The sequence below is a fragment of the Camarhynchus parvulus genome, chromosome 2, assembly GCF_901933205.1.
Source record: "Camarhynchus parvulus chromosome 2, STF_HiC, whole genome shotgun sequence".
Lineage (NCBI taxonomy): Eukaryota > Metazoa > Chordata > Aves > Passeriformes > Thraupidae > Camarhynchus > Camarhynchus parvulus.
In genome coordinates this window covers 32,252,881-32,271,461 of record NC_044572.1, presented here as the reverse complement: position 1 = coordinate 32,271,461, position 18,581 = coordinate 32,252,881, and the positions used below count along the sequence as shown (strand labels likewise).

The 18,581-nt window shown below is 40.5% G+C and overlaps 1 protein-coding gene across 1 annotated transcript in view; it reads left to right on the top strand.

The window, feature by feature from the left end:
* Positions 1-18,581, top strand: part of IGF2BP3 (insulin like growth factor 2 mRNA binding protein 3) — a 112,969-nt gene that overhangs the window by 85,486 nt on the left and 8,902 nt on the right. The window contains exons 11-12 of the mRNA XM_030969005.1: positions 407-538; positions 15,443-15,562. Coding sequence (XP_030824865.1) covers positions 407-538; positions 15,443-15,562 — 252 coding nt within the window. The remainder of the gene's footprint in view (positions 1-406; positions 539-15,442; positions 15,563-18,581) is intronic.

The following is an 18,581-nucleotide window of genomic DNA, read 5'->3' as shown; positions in this document are numbered from 1 at the left end:
ACATGTATGTTCCCCCAGTGTAAGAAAAGCAGGGCTTTGTGCACGATCTTTCTCTGTTTCTACAGGGCTGTCTTTTTAGTGTAAGGACAAAACTACTGTTTTTCTGATAAATTTGTTCACTCTGAAAGTAAATAGTACTATTATCTGAACAACTTGCTGTAAAATTTGAAATGTGTTATGATGACTAAGTTGTAGCAAGTGATCCCCATCTGCCTTCCCTACTATGTGTTTTTAATGTTATTGGTCTGTACATGTGTCTGGGAAACAGGTTTGAATGAGAGTCCTTTGGGTAATGGAAATGACTTTTTTTTAAATCACATCCCAAAAGGATAATAACATATGCCCACTAGAATTTTATTAAAGTTAATAACCAGGATTCTAAATCTTAACTCTTCTGCCATTGCAGCTTCAAGCACATTTAATTCCTGGATTAAATCTGAATGCCTTGGGTCTGTTCCCACCTTCTTCTTCAGGAATACCACCTCCCGCAGTGAGTGTTGCCTCTGCTGCTGCTGCTGCTTCATATCCACCTTTTGGGGTAAGGGAAGCTCTGATTTTGGATGGTTAGTTGATGGTGATACTAATCTCTGCAATGCTGCATTTTTTGCCTTTTTCCCCAGAAAATCTGGAAAGGTGTTTTGCTAGCTCTGTTCTGTCATTTTTCTAAATATTGTCTGTCTTCCTGCTTGCACACTGAAAAGTATTTCATGTGGCTGCAGTTGGGAGCAGGCATTAGTTGCTTTTCTAGTGAAATGCTCAGTGAAACTGGAAAATAGTGCTGCTTAGAAAAGTGTTAGATTTTATTTTATATAGAATTCGAAGTATTGCAGAAAGAACTCTCACATAAAATAGCATTTCAAAATTGCTGGAATTGGCAATTAATAATGCTAGTCTGCAATTTTATTCCTTGTGGTATGGAAGGAAAAGAAATTATCTCTTGTCATGAAGTTGGGATCTATGTGTAGCTAAAATGTTTGTTTGAATGTAGCAGTTTTATAAGTGCCATGTTGAAATGTAATACTGCTAAATATATAGTATGTAAATTGCATGGATCAATCTCCAGAAAGCTGTGATTTACTTGCCATTTTGCTCTCTAAAAAATATTTGAAAAAGTTTAATACAATCTTACTCAAATTCTGTGCTGATTGGTAAACATAAATGAGGAATTTTGCTGTGGAGCAGAAGTTGATTTGTTGCACCAGAAACCTCCAGAGTCTGTCTGGAGCTGAGATGGTGTTTTGCTTTCAAGGAAAGGCAACCTCATTACAAGGAGGAGGTGGTGTTTTTCATCTTTTTTCTGTTTCTGTGCTGGTGGTTGTTAGCAACTCAATGCAAGGTGAATTTTCTAAACAATTCTAACAAGTCTCTTAAGAAGTAGATGGCAGAACTTTACAAACTCTGCTGTGTTTGATTTGGTCCCCTTCTTTGCCCAACAGTGACATCTAGAGAGCTAAGTCTTGAGACTCTTCATGAACTAGAAAAGTGAAAATGCAGCACAACACACTAAACTTCATCAAATAACTCAAGCTCTGTTGTACTAAAGGGTAGTTGTGGTCTAAATATTTTTCCCAGAGGAAGAAGCCAAGAGAGAGTCAGTACAAGGACCAGGAAAAATTCCTCTCTTGTAGCATTGTTTGTAAGAATGAACAACTTTGGTGTTATGAATGTATTATGAACTATATTGAGTATAATAGTGGCTTTATCAGAAAAATGTGCTTCAATGAAAGCTACAATAGAAATGTGTTTATACTCAGTTATTTTACTGTCAATAGCAGAGCCTCCATTTATGACAAATTCTCTCTCTCACAGTCCTTCTGCACTTCAATTAGATTGGCAGACTAAACTAAACAACACAGGTTACTGCCTCTGTATTATAGAAAGTGCCATCTCTGGTAATGAATTGCATCAATTTTTTTCTTAAGAGATACTAGACGTGGTTTGTTAAAAGTATATAACTTTCTATATTGGTAATTAAAAGTGTGGCTTTTCCTGTCTTTTTACTCCAGATTTGCAGACTACTTTGCTATTCTTGAGATTCATATTGTAAGCCCACAGTTTTGTTCATCACTTGGTTTATTTTCATTTCTTTCCCACTTTCCCCCCCCTGCTGTGGCTCCTTTTTCTTTAAATATGCACCTGAACAGTGCTGAATTTGGTGGTTACTCCTGTCTGTCCCTCTGTTGCTAGTGCACCTTTACCCCCCAACTGCACCTTTTTTGGCCTGCTAAGATCTCTGGCAGTATCCAAGTTTCTGGAAAGAGGATAACGGCAACATCTGGAAAAAAGCATCAAGAAACAAATGCCATTGTGTAGAAACTGTGCAGCTGGAAGTTCAGACCACTGTCTGAACTCTCTTGCTTCTGTTTGTGCTCATTCCTCTGAAATGGCTCTCATTCCATGCAGTCTAGATGTGTGACAAGCTAACATGCAGAGAGAAGGGATAAACTCACAGACTGGGAGGTGAACTCAGATTTTGTGGAGGTTGGGGGTGGTACTGATACAGCTCCTGAGGCAAATACTAAGGGCTTCTAAAGCAAATGTATGAACAAAGGGAATTATCTCACCTGTTTGTACTTAAATGTGTTGGTATTTGGAAAAGAGCAGGTGGCTCTGTGGGCTTCAGGTGAGTCAGCCCCTCAAATTACTTGGAGTGCTTGTTGCTCTCTGAGGAGAGAAAACAAGAAAAAGTATGAGTCTATCCCTTTAATGGATGCATTAGTTTCCATTTTGAAGACTTTTAAGTCTTGCTTGTGTATGAATTAATTTTCTGTAACTTTTGAGCTTTACTCTCCTCTTAATTTTTTCCCCTAGTAGAACAGTTTTTCAGACACTGATTAAATTGGTTATTGAGGCATTCACAAGTAGAAAGAGAAAAAAAGTCTGGCTATATTTTGAAGGAGATATTGATACAATTCAAAAGGCTAAAGATAACCATAGGGGGAGATCTAGGAGAACTCATGAGGGATTTAAAAACTAAAATAAAATCTGTGTATCTAAAAGAGGCTTTGGGGAAACAAGGTCTTAAAAGAAAAATTATTGAAGAGCTCCCAGGGGGACTTTATGTCCATTTACCTATGAGCTATTTGTTTCCAAGTTCCTTATTTTGACAAAAGCATTTGGACAATCCAAGTCCCTTTACCGTGTTTTCAGTGCATGTCCTTTTATGCTTGGGAGCAGGGATTAGTGGATATTGAGGATATCCCTTTCAGGCAAGTGGAAATCCTTTCTGAAAACACTGCTGGCATCAGGGTGCAAAGAAGTGTATCCTGCTGCTGTCCTGCTTATTTTTGTGCAGTGCAAGTTTTGCCTTCTGCACGGGGCTGGCTCTTCCCTGTCTCCTGTAAGGTGTGCTCCCCAGCAGCTTCAGCTGCAGCATCACAGGGGCCTCTTGGCATCCAAGCGTCTGAAGTCCATGCTTAAAGCCATACAGTGAGCCTTGGGGACACCCCTGTGCTGTGTCTGAGGGTGGGTTTGAAGCTCTTGTTGTAAAATCTTTGTATGGACCTTTTCTTCACCTCATTGTGGGGATGGACTTGCCTGGGGCTCTCCCTTGGGTCAGAAGAATTAGGTGGGTGAGTCTGGGCATTCGCAGCAGGGTTTCCATATGGAGCTGATGGCTCATATGGACTACTTTCAAGTGACAAGGTGTGGCTGTGACCTTGTGTAGGACTTGTTCCCAAAGAAACTGAAGTGTCATCTTAATTATTGAAACAATGATCTGTCACATTCCTGCTGCTGCTTTTTTAACATGGGTATAAAGAGGAAAAACCTGCATAGACAGATCTAGGATTTTGTAACAGTGCCAGGGCTTAGCAACAGTTCTGAATGCTCATACACACAGCTGGAGCCAAGTGTTCCTAAAACATTCTGTACTCAGGAGCTTGGGGCTGACTAGTTAAATAGGTTTGGTTGTGCTAACACGTGTGTGATGCTTCACCCTATCCCTCTTCATGCAAACCTTTAAGACATTTGACAAGAGCATAAACATTGTTCTCCAGCTGCTTCAGGTACACTCTGGTATCACAAACTTAGGAAATGGTGATGTTATCAAACACTAGTTTGCATTTAGTTCCTTGGACTGGGTCACATTCAGGAGAATGATTTCCATGTGACTCAGGGACCTTGCTCCATGATGGCTAACTGTGATGTACAGCACCAAAACCTCAGCTAAGTTAATCTAACAAGATGCAGATTGTCTCAGTAATTATCTGGGTGTTGCTTTTACTCTTTGTCCTGGCAGTGGAGCCCCCACAGGAAAGCACAAGTTGTCCTTGGTACTTGTCTGGTGACAGATACAAACACACACGTGGGCATGTGGCCTTTGCATGTGGCTAACAGTGTTTGATTACCACAGCAGTGCAGGCTAACCATCCATTTTCTTGTATTTTTACCTATTGCTAGCAACAATTCTTGATATTGAAATTGTATAGTTTATTTGCAGAGTCCAAGTTCTGTTTGGTTCTCTTTGCCTGTTCAAAGCACTCATCTTGTGCAGTTGCTGAAAAGGGATGCAATGGAATTGCATATTGTGTTTCAGTTCTTTAAAATGTTCCTCTCTCTTCTTGCAAAAATCCAAAATCTGTTTGGCTTTTTCCTGGACTCCTAAAATACAAACAAATCAGAACATGTGAGAATCGTTGACATGTTTTATGGTTTGAGGAAAAAGTCAGACTTAAATGTCTCAGTTAAAAGTATTAAGAGCTAAAAATTCTTTTTACTGTCAAATAGGCATGATTTTGATAGGATCAAGCTACTAATGGTCTTTTTTTGACTGATCTGTGCCCTTGTGTGACCATATAAAGAACCAGTAGCTTTTCTGTGCCTATTTGTACCTGATGTCTTGTCCAGCTGCTTTTGGACCTGGAAAAACCACCACTTTCTGTTTATCCTCAGACCTTTCTCCTTAGCTGTGCACTGAAATGCTTGTGTGTGTTGCAGCTCTGACACGATTGCCAAGAGCTTTGTTGGTCTGCCCACTGTCACTTGTAACAAGTGTCGTGACCTGAGCACCTGCACAAAGTGCTGGGATTTCTATGAGGAGGAGAGTAAGGTTCTGCAAAAGGGAATATCACCCATGCTTTTTTTTATGTTTTCCAGAAGATTTGTTGCCACCAAAAAAAAAAAAAAAAAGTACTTTTAACAAGTATCCCAGCCAAACTGCTTCAGATGTAGTGTTGTACTGCTCAAAGCTGTTTTGATGGAGTTGTTGCTTCTGTCTTCTGAACTGTGGGGAGAATATGCACATACTTGTCTCTCAAGAATAGAATTTTGTTCTCATGCAACACTGAAGGTTTTAAAGCCCCAAACAAACAAGAAATCCTTATCTTAAAATCCAACTGTGTACACTCATGCAATTAATACACCTGGCCCACCTGCTGGGGTTAAGTGGGTTGCGCCCTTTCTTTTCTAATTGGAACTTTGCATGTTTAATTTTACATCCAACTGCATTTCTTTTGCAGCCTCTGGATCTAAAATTTGGCATCCCAAGGGCATGGGGGAGGAAGGGATAACCTGTGGAAACCTCATCCTGCCCTTGAATGCCCTGAAACAGGATAGTAGCATTAATTCTGTCTCATGGCAGGTAAACTCAAACATAAAGTAAGGTGAGAAGTAGAGAGCTTTTCTCCATAAGAGAAGTTCACACCAGCTGCTCTTCTTCTGTAAGGTCATGGAAGAGATACATGAACTTCTGCCCTGTGAAACTTGGCTAGAGTGAAGAGATGCTCCTCTGCTTGCAGTGGGACTGCTTTCTCTGCTAGCCTTTTTGGACACCTGTTGTGGCTTCTTGAAGCTCTGCCTTCAAAAAAGGCACTCTTTTGAACTTTTTCTTTAGCCTCACAGTGAACTTTTATGTGATATTTATATGGGCTTCTAGGAAGAGACAGGGAGGAACAGGAAAATTAAAAAAAAACCAAAACAACAAAAACAAAGAGATCATTTCATATAGTAAACAAAACCAAGAAGTCAAACCACATTTTTCTGATTACAAAAAAAAGTCTTGTACAGTTAGGCTTATAGGTTGCTTTCCTTTATTCTTTTTTTCCCATCTCTTGAAGCTTTTTGTTGCAGGTGAGGAACATGCCAATGGAAAACTTTCTCCTTCGAAGATGTTGTGGTCAAGAGAAAGATTCCTTCTTTATTCTCCAGTCATTTTCTTAAATAATAATAGTAAAGAAGACACCTTCTATATTGGATAGAAGTAAGAGAAAAAATAACTGTATTGTGCTTTTGGCAGGAAAGAAAAGTAATTTAAAATGAAAAATTGCTTCATTGAGGGCCTTCATTTGATGCCCTGAGCATAGATGAGAAACACAAGGAAGAGGAAAAACTGTTCTATGTTTCCAGGTACTTTGACTCTTACTTGGTGAAGTTGGGCTCCTTTGGATGTCTGGGTTTCATAGGATTAGTTTGTGCAACTGTTATGTCTGATCTACCCAGAGGCAGTAATGTCTGTACATCTATGATGTGTGTAGTTGCAAGTGGCTTTGCCCTAATTTGCCCAGCTTGTTAAGCAGTAGATGATTTTTGAGAAGCTGTCCTGCAGCCAAAAGAGGATGTGGTTTGGGGGGATGAAGAAGGATTTGCCAGTGTTTTTACAAAATGATTTTACATTGGTGCAATTAGAACCATGCATGTGCAGCACATGCAATCTTGAGGAGGGCACTGTAGGACAACAGCATGGTCTGAAAAAACCTACCTGCTAATTAGACTCCTTTTGAAGATTGCAACCTCAGTGCCTTGAAATACACCTTTACTGATGCTTAATTTCTTACATTCATTAATGAGGCATTTTTTTTGACAACTAAAAAATTTAGTTCTTGGTGTGTAACATCGTGGGATTGTTTTGCCCTGTGGAGAAAATGGTTGGTCTTCCCACTATGTTGAAAGTCTCCTGCTTCTGCCATGCTGTGCTGGCAGGGACATGTGTCCAGAGCAGTCAGACTATTCTGCCTCTGGAGATGGACCAACCCCTCAGTGAGGGAAGGAAAAATGCAACTGACACCAGGTGATGTACAAAGATCCAGCAGGCCAGTGGTAGGTTTTTGAGGTGTTGAAGCCTCCAGTTATTCTTAATAGCTTCTTTTACAGTTCTCAGGTTGTCATAATGCAAATAGCATCACTAGTCATCCATGCTTTTTAAAATAAAAATGGTTTCTTCTTTGCTGCAGGTTTGAATACTTGTAGAGATATTTGTAGTTTCTTGGAACGAGAGAATTAGAATTTGTGTTGGTTCCCCTGCTTTTAGATTCTTATGGGAAGATTTAATTGGAGTTCCCCTTGACCATCTCAGATTCTCAAGCCCTAAGTACCAGGCTCCAAACCTTCTGAATGTTGAACTGAATGGGAAATGTAATTCCTTAAGGTGCCAAATATTTTGTTACTAGGGTGTACTGAGCTCCTTCAGGCCAGAAACAAAAGTAGGTCAAGTCCTCATTCTGTTGTATCTGGCTCCATCTCTGGTTTGTTTGTTAAACATGATGGAAAAATAAGTGATCTTTGTGTTTACACAACCTGTTTTTCTGGCAGCTGTCATGGAATCTGAGACAAGTGCCTTTATAAACCAGAGCTGATGAGTACCTGCATCTTCCAAAGCCATTGATTTCAAGGGCAACTTCTATGGATTTTGAGTACCCATGTGACTGCTGTGTCACAGCTATGATTTTTGAAGTGGAAGTGTTTATATACATATAATTTTGGTGGTCATACAGTGTTGCAACACTGAATACCTATGCTTGCTGCTTGTGAATGACCAGCAAAATTCCTGCTTACATAGTTTCACAATCTGTTCCTTATGTTGATTTCTGATTTTGGCTGTCTGTTCTGAATAAAAGGTGGCAGATTGCTTTTTTTGGCATTGTGGCCAGTCAGATTTTGCAAAAACAAAAAGTTCATGCCATGTTCAGAAATATGTCAAACCAGTTCCTGCTTGTAAAATGCCTTGTAACCAGCCTGCCAGAAAATGTTCCTTCTCTGCTTCCGTGATTTGTACTCCCTTGTTGCTAGCTAGGCTGTCATGTTGGAAAAACTTCTATGTGTGGTTCTTTTAGTGACTTCTAGTAGTCCAAGAAGATTCCCAGTTCAGAGATGATTGTGATGAAAAGTAGTAAATTTGAGAGCCAAGAAGTGGAATGAGTAGTACTAAGTGAAATTGTTCCAGCGGCATCTCACTTAAGGCACTGGCCACTGTGTAAGAACCAGCTGTCTTTGAGTTTCAGGCATTGAAATAGTCTCCAAAATGGAAATGTAGACAGGGCAGGTAATTCTTAGATTTTCAACCAAGAGGAGAGGATGAGCTCAGCTAGATGGACAGAGGACATTCACACATAATTTCTGCAGCTGATTGTAGTGGGGAAAGAGGTAGAACTGCATAGCCTTTCCATGGGCTGTGTGTCCCAGAAAGGGTCATGTCCTTGGTTCATCTAGTGACACAAGTGTTTCTCACATAATGCAGCAGTTACTAAAGGAGAGCATCTTGGACTCACCTGGGGCTCATGGGAAGGTGGAACCCTGGCTGCATGGTGGCTGGGCAGGTCATGCTTGGCAATGTGGGCAATGCTTTAATGTGCAAATCAAGTGAAAAATGTGCATTGCTTCTTTTAAATTGTTTTTCTACTGCTTGACTGACTGAATTCAGCAGTGCAGAATTCTTCTGAGTGTGATCCTGGCTTTTCAGGCAGTGAATGTGGCAGAAAGCTTTAGATTCTCAGCATGGACCTAAATCTGTTTGAAGTAGACCTAAAAAGCTTGGAGGGTGCAGGGAGTTCAGTGTGCAGTTTGTTGATTTGTGCTGGCAGCAGCACTTCAGCTCAGTGATTGTACAAGATGGTGCCACAAGGTATCTGCAAGGATGTTGTGAAACTGTGGATCATGTTAGACCTATCTACTAAAACTTCATTTTCCTTAATGAGCCCCTTGTTTCCAATAAAGGCTTAAAGTTTTAGCACTAGTATTGCAAAATTAATACTCTAGGATTTCTTTCACCATCATCTCAAGCTTATTTCTTATCATCGCTTTGAATCCAACTAGAATGTCTTCAAGGATACTTGGCTAAATGTTCATTTCCCCTTGCTGCAAGTTTTCATTACTGAATAAATAAGAGCATTTAATATAGCTGTGGGCCAGGATAATTCTTCACAGTACATTGCAAAAACGTGGTTTAAATTTTGGCTTTGGATCTGGTACAGGGTTTGAATAATATGATACCTCACTTCCTGACAAACTCAGGGTATTCTGAAGACTGAATGAGCTGTCTGCAAATCTGCCTTGTCTTGGTAATCATGATTTTTGGGAAGGGGGTAGAAAGGCAAAAAAGGGAACTTTTTAATGCAGTCACTTACTGTCTATATTAATTTACTTCTGCCAAGTGGATTTGTTTACTATGTAAAAAAAAACCAAACCAAAACCAGTATCTCACTAGGCTAAATGGTAGCTCCACGCAGTCTTAAAATAGTTCTTATTTCCTTCATAACTAAAAATCCTGATGATGACTTAAAACGGATAACATGACTTCGTGACTTAAAATAAATGTCTTGTGCTAAGGTAATTAATTTGCAACATGAAACATAACAAGCTTAGAAACCAGGAAAGATCTGATTCACCTCCCATTCATGTCTGGCTTAAAAGCCTATTTACTTCAGTGAGTACAATATTTTTAAAGATTTACAGCCTTATCCCAAATGTTGCCAAGGATTTACCAACCACATGCATTTGATGGAGCAAGGGGTCTATGGAGACACTTACGCACACGACTGGAAAAAATTTTGTACTGTTGGCAGACTTGCAGAAAAAGACTGAGATTAATGCTCAAATTAACTTGAGGGACATAAATAACAAACACACCCCCTTATGAGCCCTGACTCATGCTAACTGAGGGAGCTGAGGACTGACCTAGCAGCATCATCAGCCAAAATCAAGAGAGGAGGGGTCGTCTTGGGGAAGAAGTGAGGAGACAAACCTCTGTTGGCTTTTCTGTGTATTATTTGTTGTTCTCTGTTGTTCTTTGTTTTGTTTTTCAAATGCCATTTTTCAAATAGGATGTCCATTCCCCCAGTTGTAGTGGCTTGGGACCTGCTTTTTTACCTACCACCCTCTATTCTGGAGGGTCATAGCTTACTTTTCCTGAGTTTTCATTCTTGCCTGGCTGTGCTATGGCTCTGTTACCCAAGTGTGAGATGAGGAGCAATGCTTTTCCTTCTGACAATCTAACAGGTAAGGGAAAAGCTCTCCTCCCTGTGGCTTTCTGCAGTTTGTAGGATTGATGCACCAGGAGTTGGCAGAGATCAAGTTATAACAACCTTATCCTAAGGGTAGATGGTCTCTACAAATCTTTCTAACCCTGCAGGCAAGAATTGCAGAAAGAGGCGTGAATCTGCAAATTTTCTTGGCTGGGCCTCCTCAGCTTCTAGCTCTGGTGTGGAGCAGTAGCCCTCATGCTGCAGGACTAGTGGCAATATCCCAAGGAGAGGAAGAACCTCACTCCTGCTGAAACTCTGGAAACCAGGAAATGATGGCTGTGCTAAGCCAGTTTCCTAAGAGTTAATGTGGTAGGGTTGGCAGCAGAAGGAAAAATCTCCCGTAAGGCTGCAGGGTCTGGTTGGAGTGAAGGGGATAATCCTGATGCTACATGCAGTGCAGGGGCTCCAGGTGAGCCCAGTGTAATGGGGAAGCAGCCAGGAATTACATGATTTACCAACAGATCAGTTTTTCTTGGATGGTGATGGTGGCAATTTAAAAGGGAAATATTAAAAAAAGAAGCTAAATAGTTGGTATGGACTGATGGGCTAGGGACAGATGGCTGGAGCTCAGGGACTTGCAGGAGGTATGGAGGGAGGTGTATCCAAGCTGCTCCAGGAAAGAGTTGAGTTAGTGTAAAAAGTCAGAGCTAATAGTGTGCTGCAGCAGTTGCCTGGAGTCATCCAGTGGGGTAGATTAATTTCCATCTCTGTGTTAGATCACCATTTTCAATCATGATTTAAATGAGCAACCAGGAAATCTGATTTAAGTTGACGTATCAAATTTTATATGTGTACTTTAGTTACCTTTCTGAAAACCTTAGAGTAGTCTGTACCTTTGCTTACACTGAATATATCTTTCTATTTATACAAGCATGCAATTTGCCATTTGCTTTGGGAAATGTATATTTTCCTTTTTCTGTTAAGAAATGATGAATGGTGCTTTTCTTATTTGCTTGATTAATTTTGACTTCTGATTTTCATCAGGCAACATTTGGATGGAAATTGGAATCCAATTAATGAACAAAACCAGCATTTAAAATTGTTTTCATTAGTTCAGTGTGCTGGATATAGACAAAAATTCCTTACCAACCTTGTTTTGTGACTAAAGCAGACTGATTTTTGCAAAAACAAAGCAAGTATTTTCAGCTATTTATGAACTGAACTAATTGTTTTGGTCACCATGCTTTTGAAGAATCTGTTTCTTATATCTTGGTTTCTGGAGCTCTTCTCTTAAAATACAAAACCCCTGAAAAAAAAGCCACAGAACCCCAAACCAACCTAGATGCTCCATTGAAGTGAATATCTCAGTGGTCTGTGTGCCACAGCTACACAAGACAAACTTCTCTTATTTGGGTGGACTAGCCATAAGCCCATAGTGCAAATATTGCTGAGGCTGAAGAGGTGGTGTGTGCATCACAGATACTGCAGATGGCTACTTGCAAATTAGGGTGGATGTATGGACTATAAATCTTGGTGAACCTAGGCTGCTACTCTAAAAGATTTTCTTTCTGCATTCCTCTCAGTTCCCAGGGCTGGGCTGGCTTTGAATAAAATATTTTCTTATGTAGGAGGAGAAAATAAACTGAATGGGGAAGAAGAGAAAATTGTCCAGGAGACCTTACTCCTGTCAAAAAATATATACACATACATATTTTGGCTTTTAAATTGTAAGTATATATTTAAGCAGACTTGGCTATAAGAGAGTGAACGTTGAAGCTCAGATTTCACAGAGTGGGAAATCAGTTCCCTAAATTTAGTGCTTCTAACATATGTTTAAGGTCTAGGAATCTATTTCTGATATAACTCATGTTGGGAGTTCCTGGAAAGCTCTATGACTTATGTGGCATGGCATGGGTGAGATTAAATTATAGCTGATTTTCTTCCATCCTGAGATCCCCAGAAGCATCTGTAAGATTGATGGGTGGTGTAGTCATTGCATTATATTTTGATGTGTTTCTTTTGCAGGCTAGGTTTCCAGTAAATAGAAAAGGATTTTAAAATTATTGTGGGTAAGGAGATGGACAGATAGCAATTTGAACTTGGTGTTGTGATACTCTCAAAAGCCTTATAGTTAGACTTGATTTCTGCCAGAAGAAAAAAGAAAGAGGACTATGGTTTTTGAGTGGTTAAAAATCAGCGTGTATTACATAATTTCTCTAAATCTTGTGTGATGTTATGCTGGAGATGAATTTGGTTATATGTATATGCCAGTGTGGTACCCCAGACAAGAATTTAAAAAATTCCAATGTATGAACAGCTGAATATTAACAGATTCTCCACTATTCCTTAAATATGTATCACTATTACACTAAAATGCAAGTTTAGCATTGAAGAACCTCAGTAACACACATAAATACTTATTTAAAAGTCCTTTAGGAGAAAATGAGTTGAAATGTATCAAAAAGTCAAAACTATGAGGAAGGATGGGAGGAAGGTGCTACAGTGAGGTGATTGCACAGTTAGAAAGGCACATGCACCATATCTTCTATCTTCATGGCACAGTTAGAAAGGCACATGTACCATATCTTCTATCTTCATGGCACATTTAGAAAGGCACATGTACCATATCTTCTGTCTTCTGTTGCCTTTGCTGCCCATGTTTTGTGTTTGAGGGTGAGGCAGCAAAAAGGAATTTCAGTGGTGGATTGAATCCAGCCAAGAAAGCGGCTTGAAATCAAGCTTTGGGAAGGAGAGGGGAAAACTGCTCAGCAGGCAGATGGGCAACAGAGGGAAGGCAGGAAATATATGCAAACAAAAATAATGAAGTTTGGTTTGTTTCTATGGTACAGAAATGTGTCTGGAGGTGGGTTTAGGTAGAAGATGTGTAAATTCTTGAAAACCAAGTCAATTACACGTTTGCTTCGCTGCAGTGTTGTAGTAATTAGCTGGAAGAGGCTGGCTGGAGAAGCATGTGGAAGGAAATCTTCAGCAGTGGATTTCTGCAGGAACTGGAGCACATTGAACAATTGAATGTAGGGGTCAAGAAGAGAGGAGCAAGCAAGGGGGGTGGATAAGCTGTCAGGACTGGAAGGAGGGATTGCCTCTACACCCAGTGCAATGGGTCCTTGCAACAAAACTGGAAAAGCCCAAATGCTTCATGAACTTGCAACCATTTAGAAATAGTTTTTTGAAGTGCTAAAATCAAGTGAGTACCTACAGTAGCATTTCCAAATTGCTGTAAATCTTGCTGGATTCACAGTGAACATGTAAAAAGACTTACTATGACAACACTCAGGATATTTGTAATAATAGGAGGAGAATATGAGTAATCTTCTGGAAACTGGTTTAACATATATACTGAAGTGACTGCATCTTTCATTACAAATATGTAGTTTTAGGGTGTAGTTTTGAGATAATTTTAAATTGATCTGTAGGCAGATTAAAAGAGGTGGTCCCACCTTTCCCCATTCTCTAATTGTTGTTACTTCCTCCCTTGGTCACAGACTGCCACTTGTGTGTTGCTCTGGTTATTTGGGTCAGGGACTTACTGCCTGCCTTAAAAACCAGCTGGATCTGCAAAGCTGCTGGCCTCAAAGCATGCAAGACAGTGGGGAGGCTGGGAGTGGAGGGCTGCGTCCATGTGGATTCAAACCAGCATGAAATGCCTCTGAATCCTAACGCCTTGTATGTGTGAAAACACAGGGTAAACTGTGCAACTGCTGCAATTGCCTCAAGTGTTTCTGTTCCCAATATCCTATTTTGGGGTTTCTTCACCTGATACATGGAGCTGTGCCTGGAATTTGTATCCCCTGAGGTTACAGTCGACTTGTGTTTACTGAAAATGAAGTGGTAAAACTTGGAAATGAGCATTTTGTTCAGATTTGTTTATGGCTAATGCAGTGGGACTTTGCCTTGAAAGACTTAACCTTGAAAGGAGTTCTGAAATTTAAAAATAAGCTGCGGGTGCTGTTTTTAGGATTGCATCTGCTTTTTGCTTTGTGTTGCATATAGCAGTGTGGGGCTTTTTCTGAAAATATCATAGAAAAAGCTTTTTAGGTGAGCTTCTCTATGTGCCTGTACCCTTATCAAAATACACAGCTGAGCAAAGCTCAATGAGCTTGGTTGGTCCCACATGCTCTGCTTGCTGGTGCTCAGTGCATGGTGGGCACTGAAAAAGCAAGGACAAGGATTGTCTGCATTGTCTCAAAATACCTCTGCACAAAAGGGCTTGTTGGCTTGTCTTAGTGAGGATGAGCAAAAAAATTTCAAAAATATGAGAGGGGTACACAGAGGAAGAAAAACTTCAGAAGGAGAGGTGTGTAGCGTCTTAAATACCTCCTAGTTCAAAGAGAGGCTTGTGTGAAATGCTTTTCAGGGGTAGCCCTGATGGAAGTGGATGGATCCATGGTCCAGTAGCATGGTGTGTACTTGATGGTGCTCCCTTCCTCTGAGACAGGCTCTTCTGGGGCTGCTAACAGAGCTGTGAGTTACTGTGGCAGATGCACCCCTGCAGTTTGATCACTGCTCCGCAGCACGTAGAGAGGATCTCGAGCATTCTGTCATGCTCTCCAGCTGGGGTGTCTGCATGGAAGCAATAGGAAGATGCAGTGATGCCTGATATCCAGTGGGTGCAATGCTGGGGTCCTCTCACTTTTCAGAAACACGGCGTTTAATTTACTAGCCTGTGTGAGGAATGCTGCCAGGGCTCCAACTGTTGCATAATGTTACACAGGAGGAATCACTGGCAGATTTCAAGCTGGCTATCATTCCAGATCACTCCCACACAAAGGAAATTGTAGCATATATGTAACTCTGAGGCTTTTTGTACTGTTCTCAGCAAAATCTAAAATTAAAACTATAACTGGGAAACTAGAAAGAGTTTGCCTGCTCAGGCTGTAGTAGCCTCTTTCTGCTTGTAGTAGCCTCATTTGCAGGGTCTTGTCCCTGGAAGAGAATCCAGACAGCTACAGGTAAGAGTGAAAGCCTCACAAAGAAGCAGCTCCTCAATTGTTTTTTAAAGTTCTATGCATTAAAATTGTGAGTATTTTATACAAGATGAAAGAATCCTCTTTTGGCTCAAAATGGTTTTGTTGTTCTGTGGATTTTGTGGTTCCCAAAAAAAGCCAGACCCTTAATACTCAGACATCACAGGGGGGAAATCTTATTTCCCCCTCATTTCCATGCATGCCTGTTCTGTACCCATTTTCCTGTCAGTCTGATTCATAATGTTCAAAAACATTCACTGCATTTTTCCTTCTTCCCCACAGCAACAGCCCGAGTCTGAAACTGTTCATCTGTTCATCCCAGCCTTGGCAGTTGGAGCTATTATTGGCAAGCAGGGACAGCACATCAAACAACTTTCTCGTTTTGCAGGCGCATCTATTAAGGTATTATTACACCAGCTATAACTTTCTGCCTATTCTACATGACACTTTCAGCAAGTTTGCACAAGCTGTGCTTTCCTGAACATCCTCCCCCACTCCATGCTTAGAATATGATGTGATAAATAGTACATTTGTTTATAAATCATCTTTTAATCTTCCCTGAGACAAGATAATTAGAAGCATGTTTTCAGACGTCTCCTGAGGTGTGAAATATAAGCTGCAAAGAAAACTACTTTGGTGGTCTTAGAAACAGACTTGTGCCTTAATGATGCAGTGCTTAAATGTTTTCTCTTTGCTTTAGGTAAGGTGAAAATTGGTGGGGTAAATTCCCCTTCTAAACACAGCAGCCCAGTTGAAGTCCCTACTCTCGTGGCTGCCCCTGGTCTGTGCCAGATGGATTGGGTTGGGCTGCCAAGCTCAAATGGCTCCATGCTGAATTGTTGGTGGTGGAACTTCACCCATGTGCTGCTCCAAGCTCCTGGGGCCAGTCAGTCCTCGAACAGCACATTTACCTTCACGTTATCAGGTTTAGCATCCAGCTGTTTGTGTATTGACCATCTCAGTGTAGCTAAGAACAGCATGGTCTGCAGAGGCTGACCTCTAACAGAAGCTTGAGTTTCAGTCAATTTGGTGAAATCTTTCTTGGCTGTCTACAGGGGTTAGTACCAGTTGCAGTCATAGGAAGGCCCTGACTTTTGGCCACTAATGCCCTTGTAACCACAAGTGTCTTCTCTAAATGCTTGAACACATTTTTCTTACAAATAATATCTTCTGCTGTTTTATGCTGTAAAGATAATGTTTTGGCCTTAATTAAAAAAATCTTAGAGAACAGTGCATTTAAAGTACAGTGTGCAGCTTTAGTATGATGTTATGGACATTTTACTGCACAGATAAAACAAATGTTTTCTTCTCAGCCCTCTTTATTTGTGTTTCAATGGAATGATGTGTTTAGTGAGTGCTATGGCAGGGATCTGCCAGGAGTCTGGGGCACAGGGCAGGAGCTGGCTATGCGGAGTTTAATTTGGTGAAGCTGAGCTTGGCTTGGAAGGTGTTCATCTAAGTATACAGAGCAAAATAATTGGGGAACCCTGATGAATGAGTCTTGTGTGTGGTTTGCCTAGTGCTGATCTGTTTTACTGGCCAGTCAACCAATGACACACTGCCCAACTCCATCCTTTTTTTGATCAGAATGTTAAATAGTTATACTACCCAGATGGTTTATATTAATTGAGCACTAATATCCATGTTTTTAGGGGAAAAATTAAACAGGAGAAAGTGAGAAGTGTCAATATTTCTTTATCAAATCTGTCTTTCATGGGGCTGTGATGCATCACACGTATTTCCTCTTCCCCTCTCCATTCCTGCAGCTTGTATCTAAAGTTTAAGCAGTGTATGGAAGGTACTGCTAGGTGGAGAGAGAAATGTGAAACAACCTGGACCTCCAAGAACCCGCCCAAACTAGTTCTTCAGTTGGACCTTGGAAGAGAGTTTAGTGGAAAGGGAGTTTCCAGTATTTCCCATGCATCTGACTAACAGTGGCCTCAGGCTTCCTCTACTGGCTGGCACCCCTCTACCCCATGCATTTAACATTTCTGCCTTAATTTAAATTCAGACAAAAGTTTTCTCAAGCTCCGGTCTTTTGTTCCTTCTGTAGGAATAAAGTAAAGATGCTTTTTTTGTGAAAACATGATTAAATCTTAACAAAAGTACACAGATTCGGGGTATGCTTGCAAAATTGGCATGCTGCATGTGTACGTATTTATTAAAATAAAGCAACTTAACCTGTAATCTGGCAGAACAATGTGGAGCATCAGGCTTGCTTCTGTGTGGAAGTATTAAATATGGCAACTGGTAAATTATTCAAAACTTCTAAACTTCCCTCATGTTGAAATGGGACCACTTCTACTTGCCCTCTGTCATAACTTTGGAACAAAATGATAAATTGTGAATCAAGGAATCTGTGTAAGAGTTGGAGGAAGTGCTGCCTAACTTCCTACTTGCCAAACTGCAGTAACCATACTTTGTGGAGGAAGTAAGTCTGTGCATAATGCTTGTTTTGAGTTGTGCTGTAGCTTGCTACAGCTGAAAGCCTTTTACATCCTCTTGCATCTCCTCTGTGCTCATGCTGAGCTTTGTAGATCTGGTGAAACTCATAACCCACGATGCAAGACTAAACTGCAGATGCACTGGGGTTCTGTATGAGGCTGCAGCGTCCAGCCTCTCACCTCAGAGGTGAACATGGCACTTGCTGAGCTCAGGTTGTGTCCCAGTGCTGCTTGGAAATGCAGGCTCAGTGTAGGCTCCAGACTCAAGTATTCAGCAAAAGAGCCAGCCAGAGATTTGAGCTGTCTTTTGCCCACCCTGTGCTGCTGAGGTGGTTAAAAATTGCTCCTTGGTTAAAAATTTCTTGCAGAGCAGTCCTTCCTGATGAAAGCTTGGTTTGGGTGTATAAAGTTGTCAGTTTGTGGCTTGGCATATAAAAGATTGTTTTCTGGTTAGGAATGAAAAGTTATTTAATCTCAGAAGTTAAATTCACCACTTGTATACTATTTGTATGCATATAACTACTTTTTCCAAGGGCAGACAGACAAAATTAACACCTTTTCTTAGGTGTTAGAGAATTAGAATTCTCTTAGAATTCTCTTAGGTTACTCCTTCAGACATTGAAATGTTAGTTGGTATATGTTTATTTTGCAGCCCTCAGCCATGTTTTACTCCAGCTTTTGAGAATAGAATATGCGAGGATAAAATCAAAGCAAGATATGTCCCAGAACATTTAGACACATATCGGATGTAATGAAGGCTTGATGGAAAATATTTTTCCTAAAATTTTAATGAAGGTGCTGGTGTTTGTTAAGAAAACTAGAGGTGACTGAGAGACAAACCTGTCCAGTTTACACAAATGACAATTGTCAGGCTGAGTTCTGTTCAGTCAGCTGCCTCTAAATGTGCCCTGGAATTTTGCCCCTCTAAAATACTTTTTCCAAAGAATGAATGGATTTAGTCTGTGCTTGTTCTTACA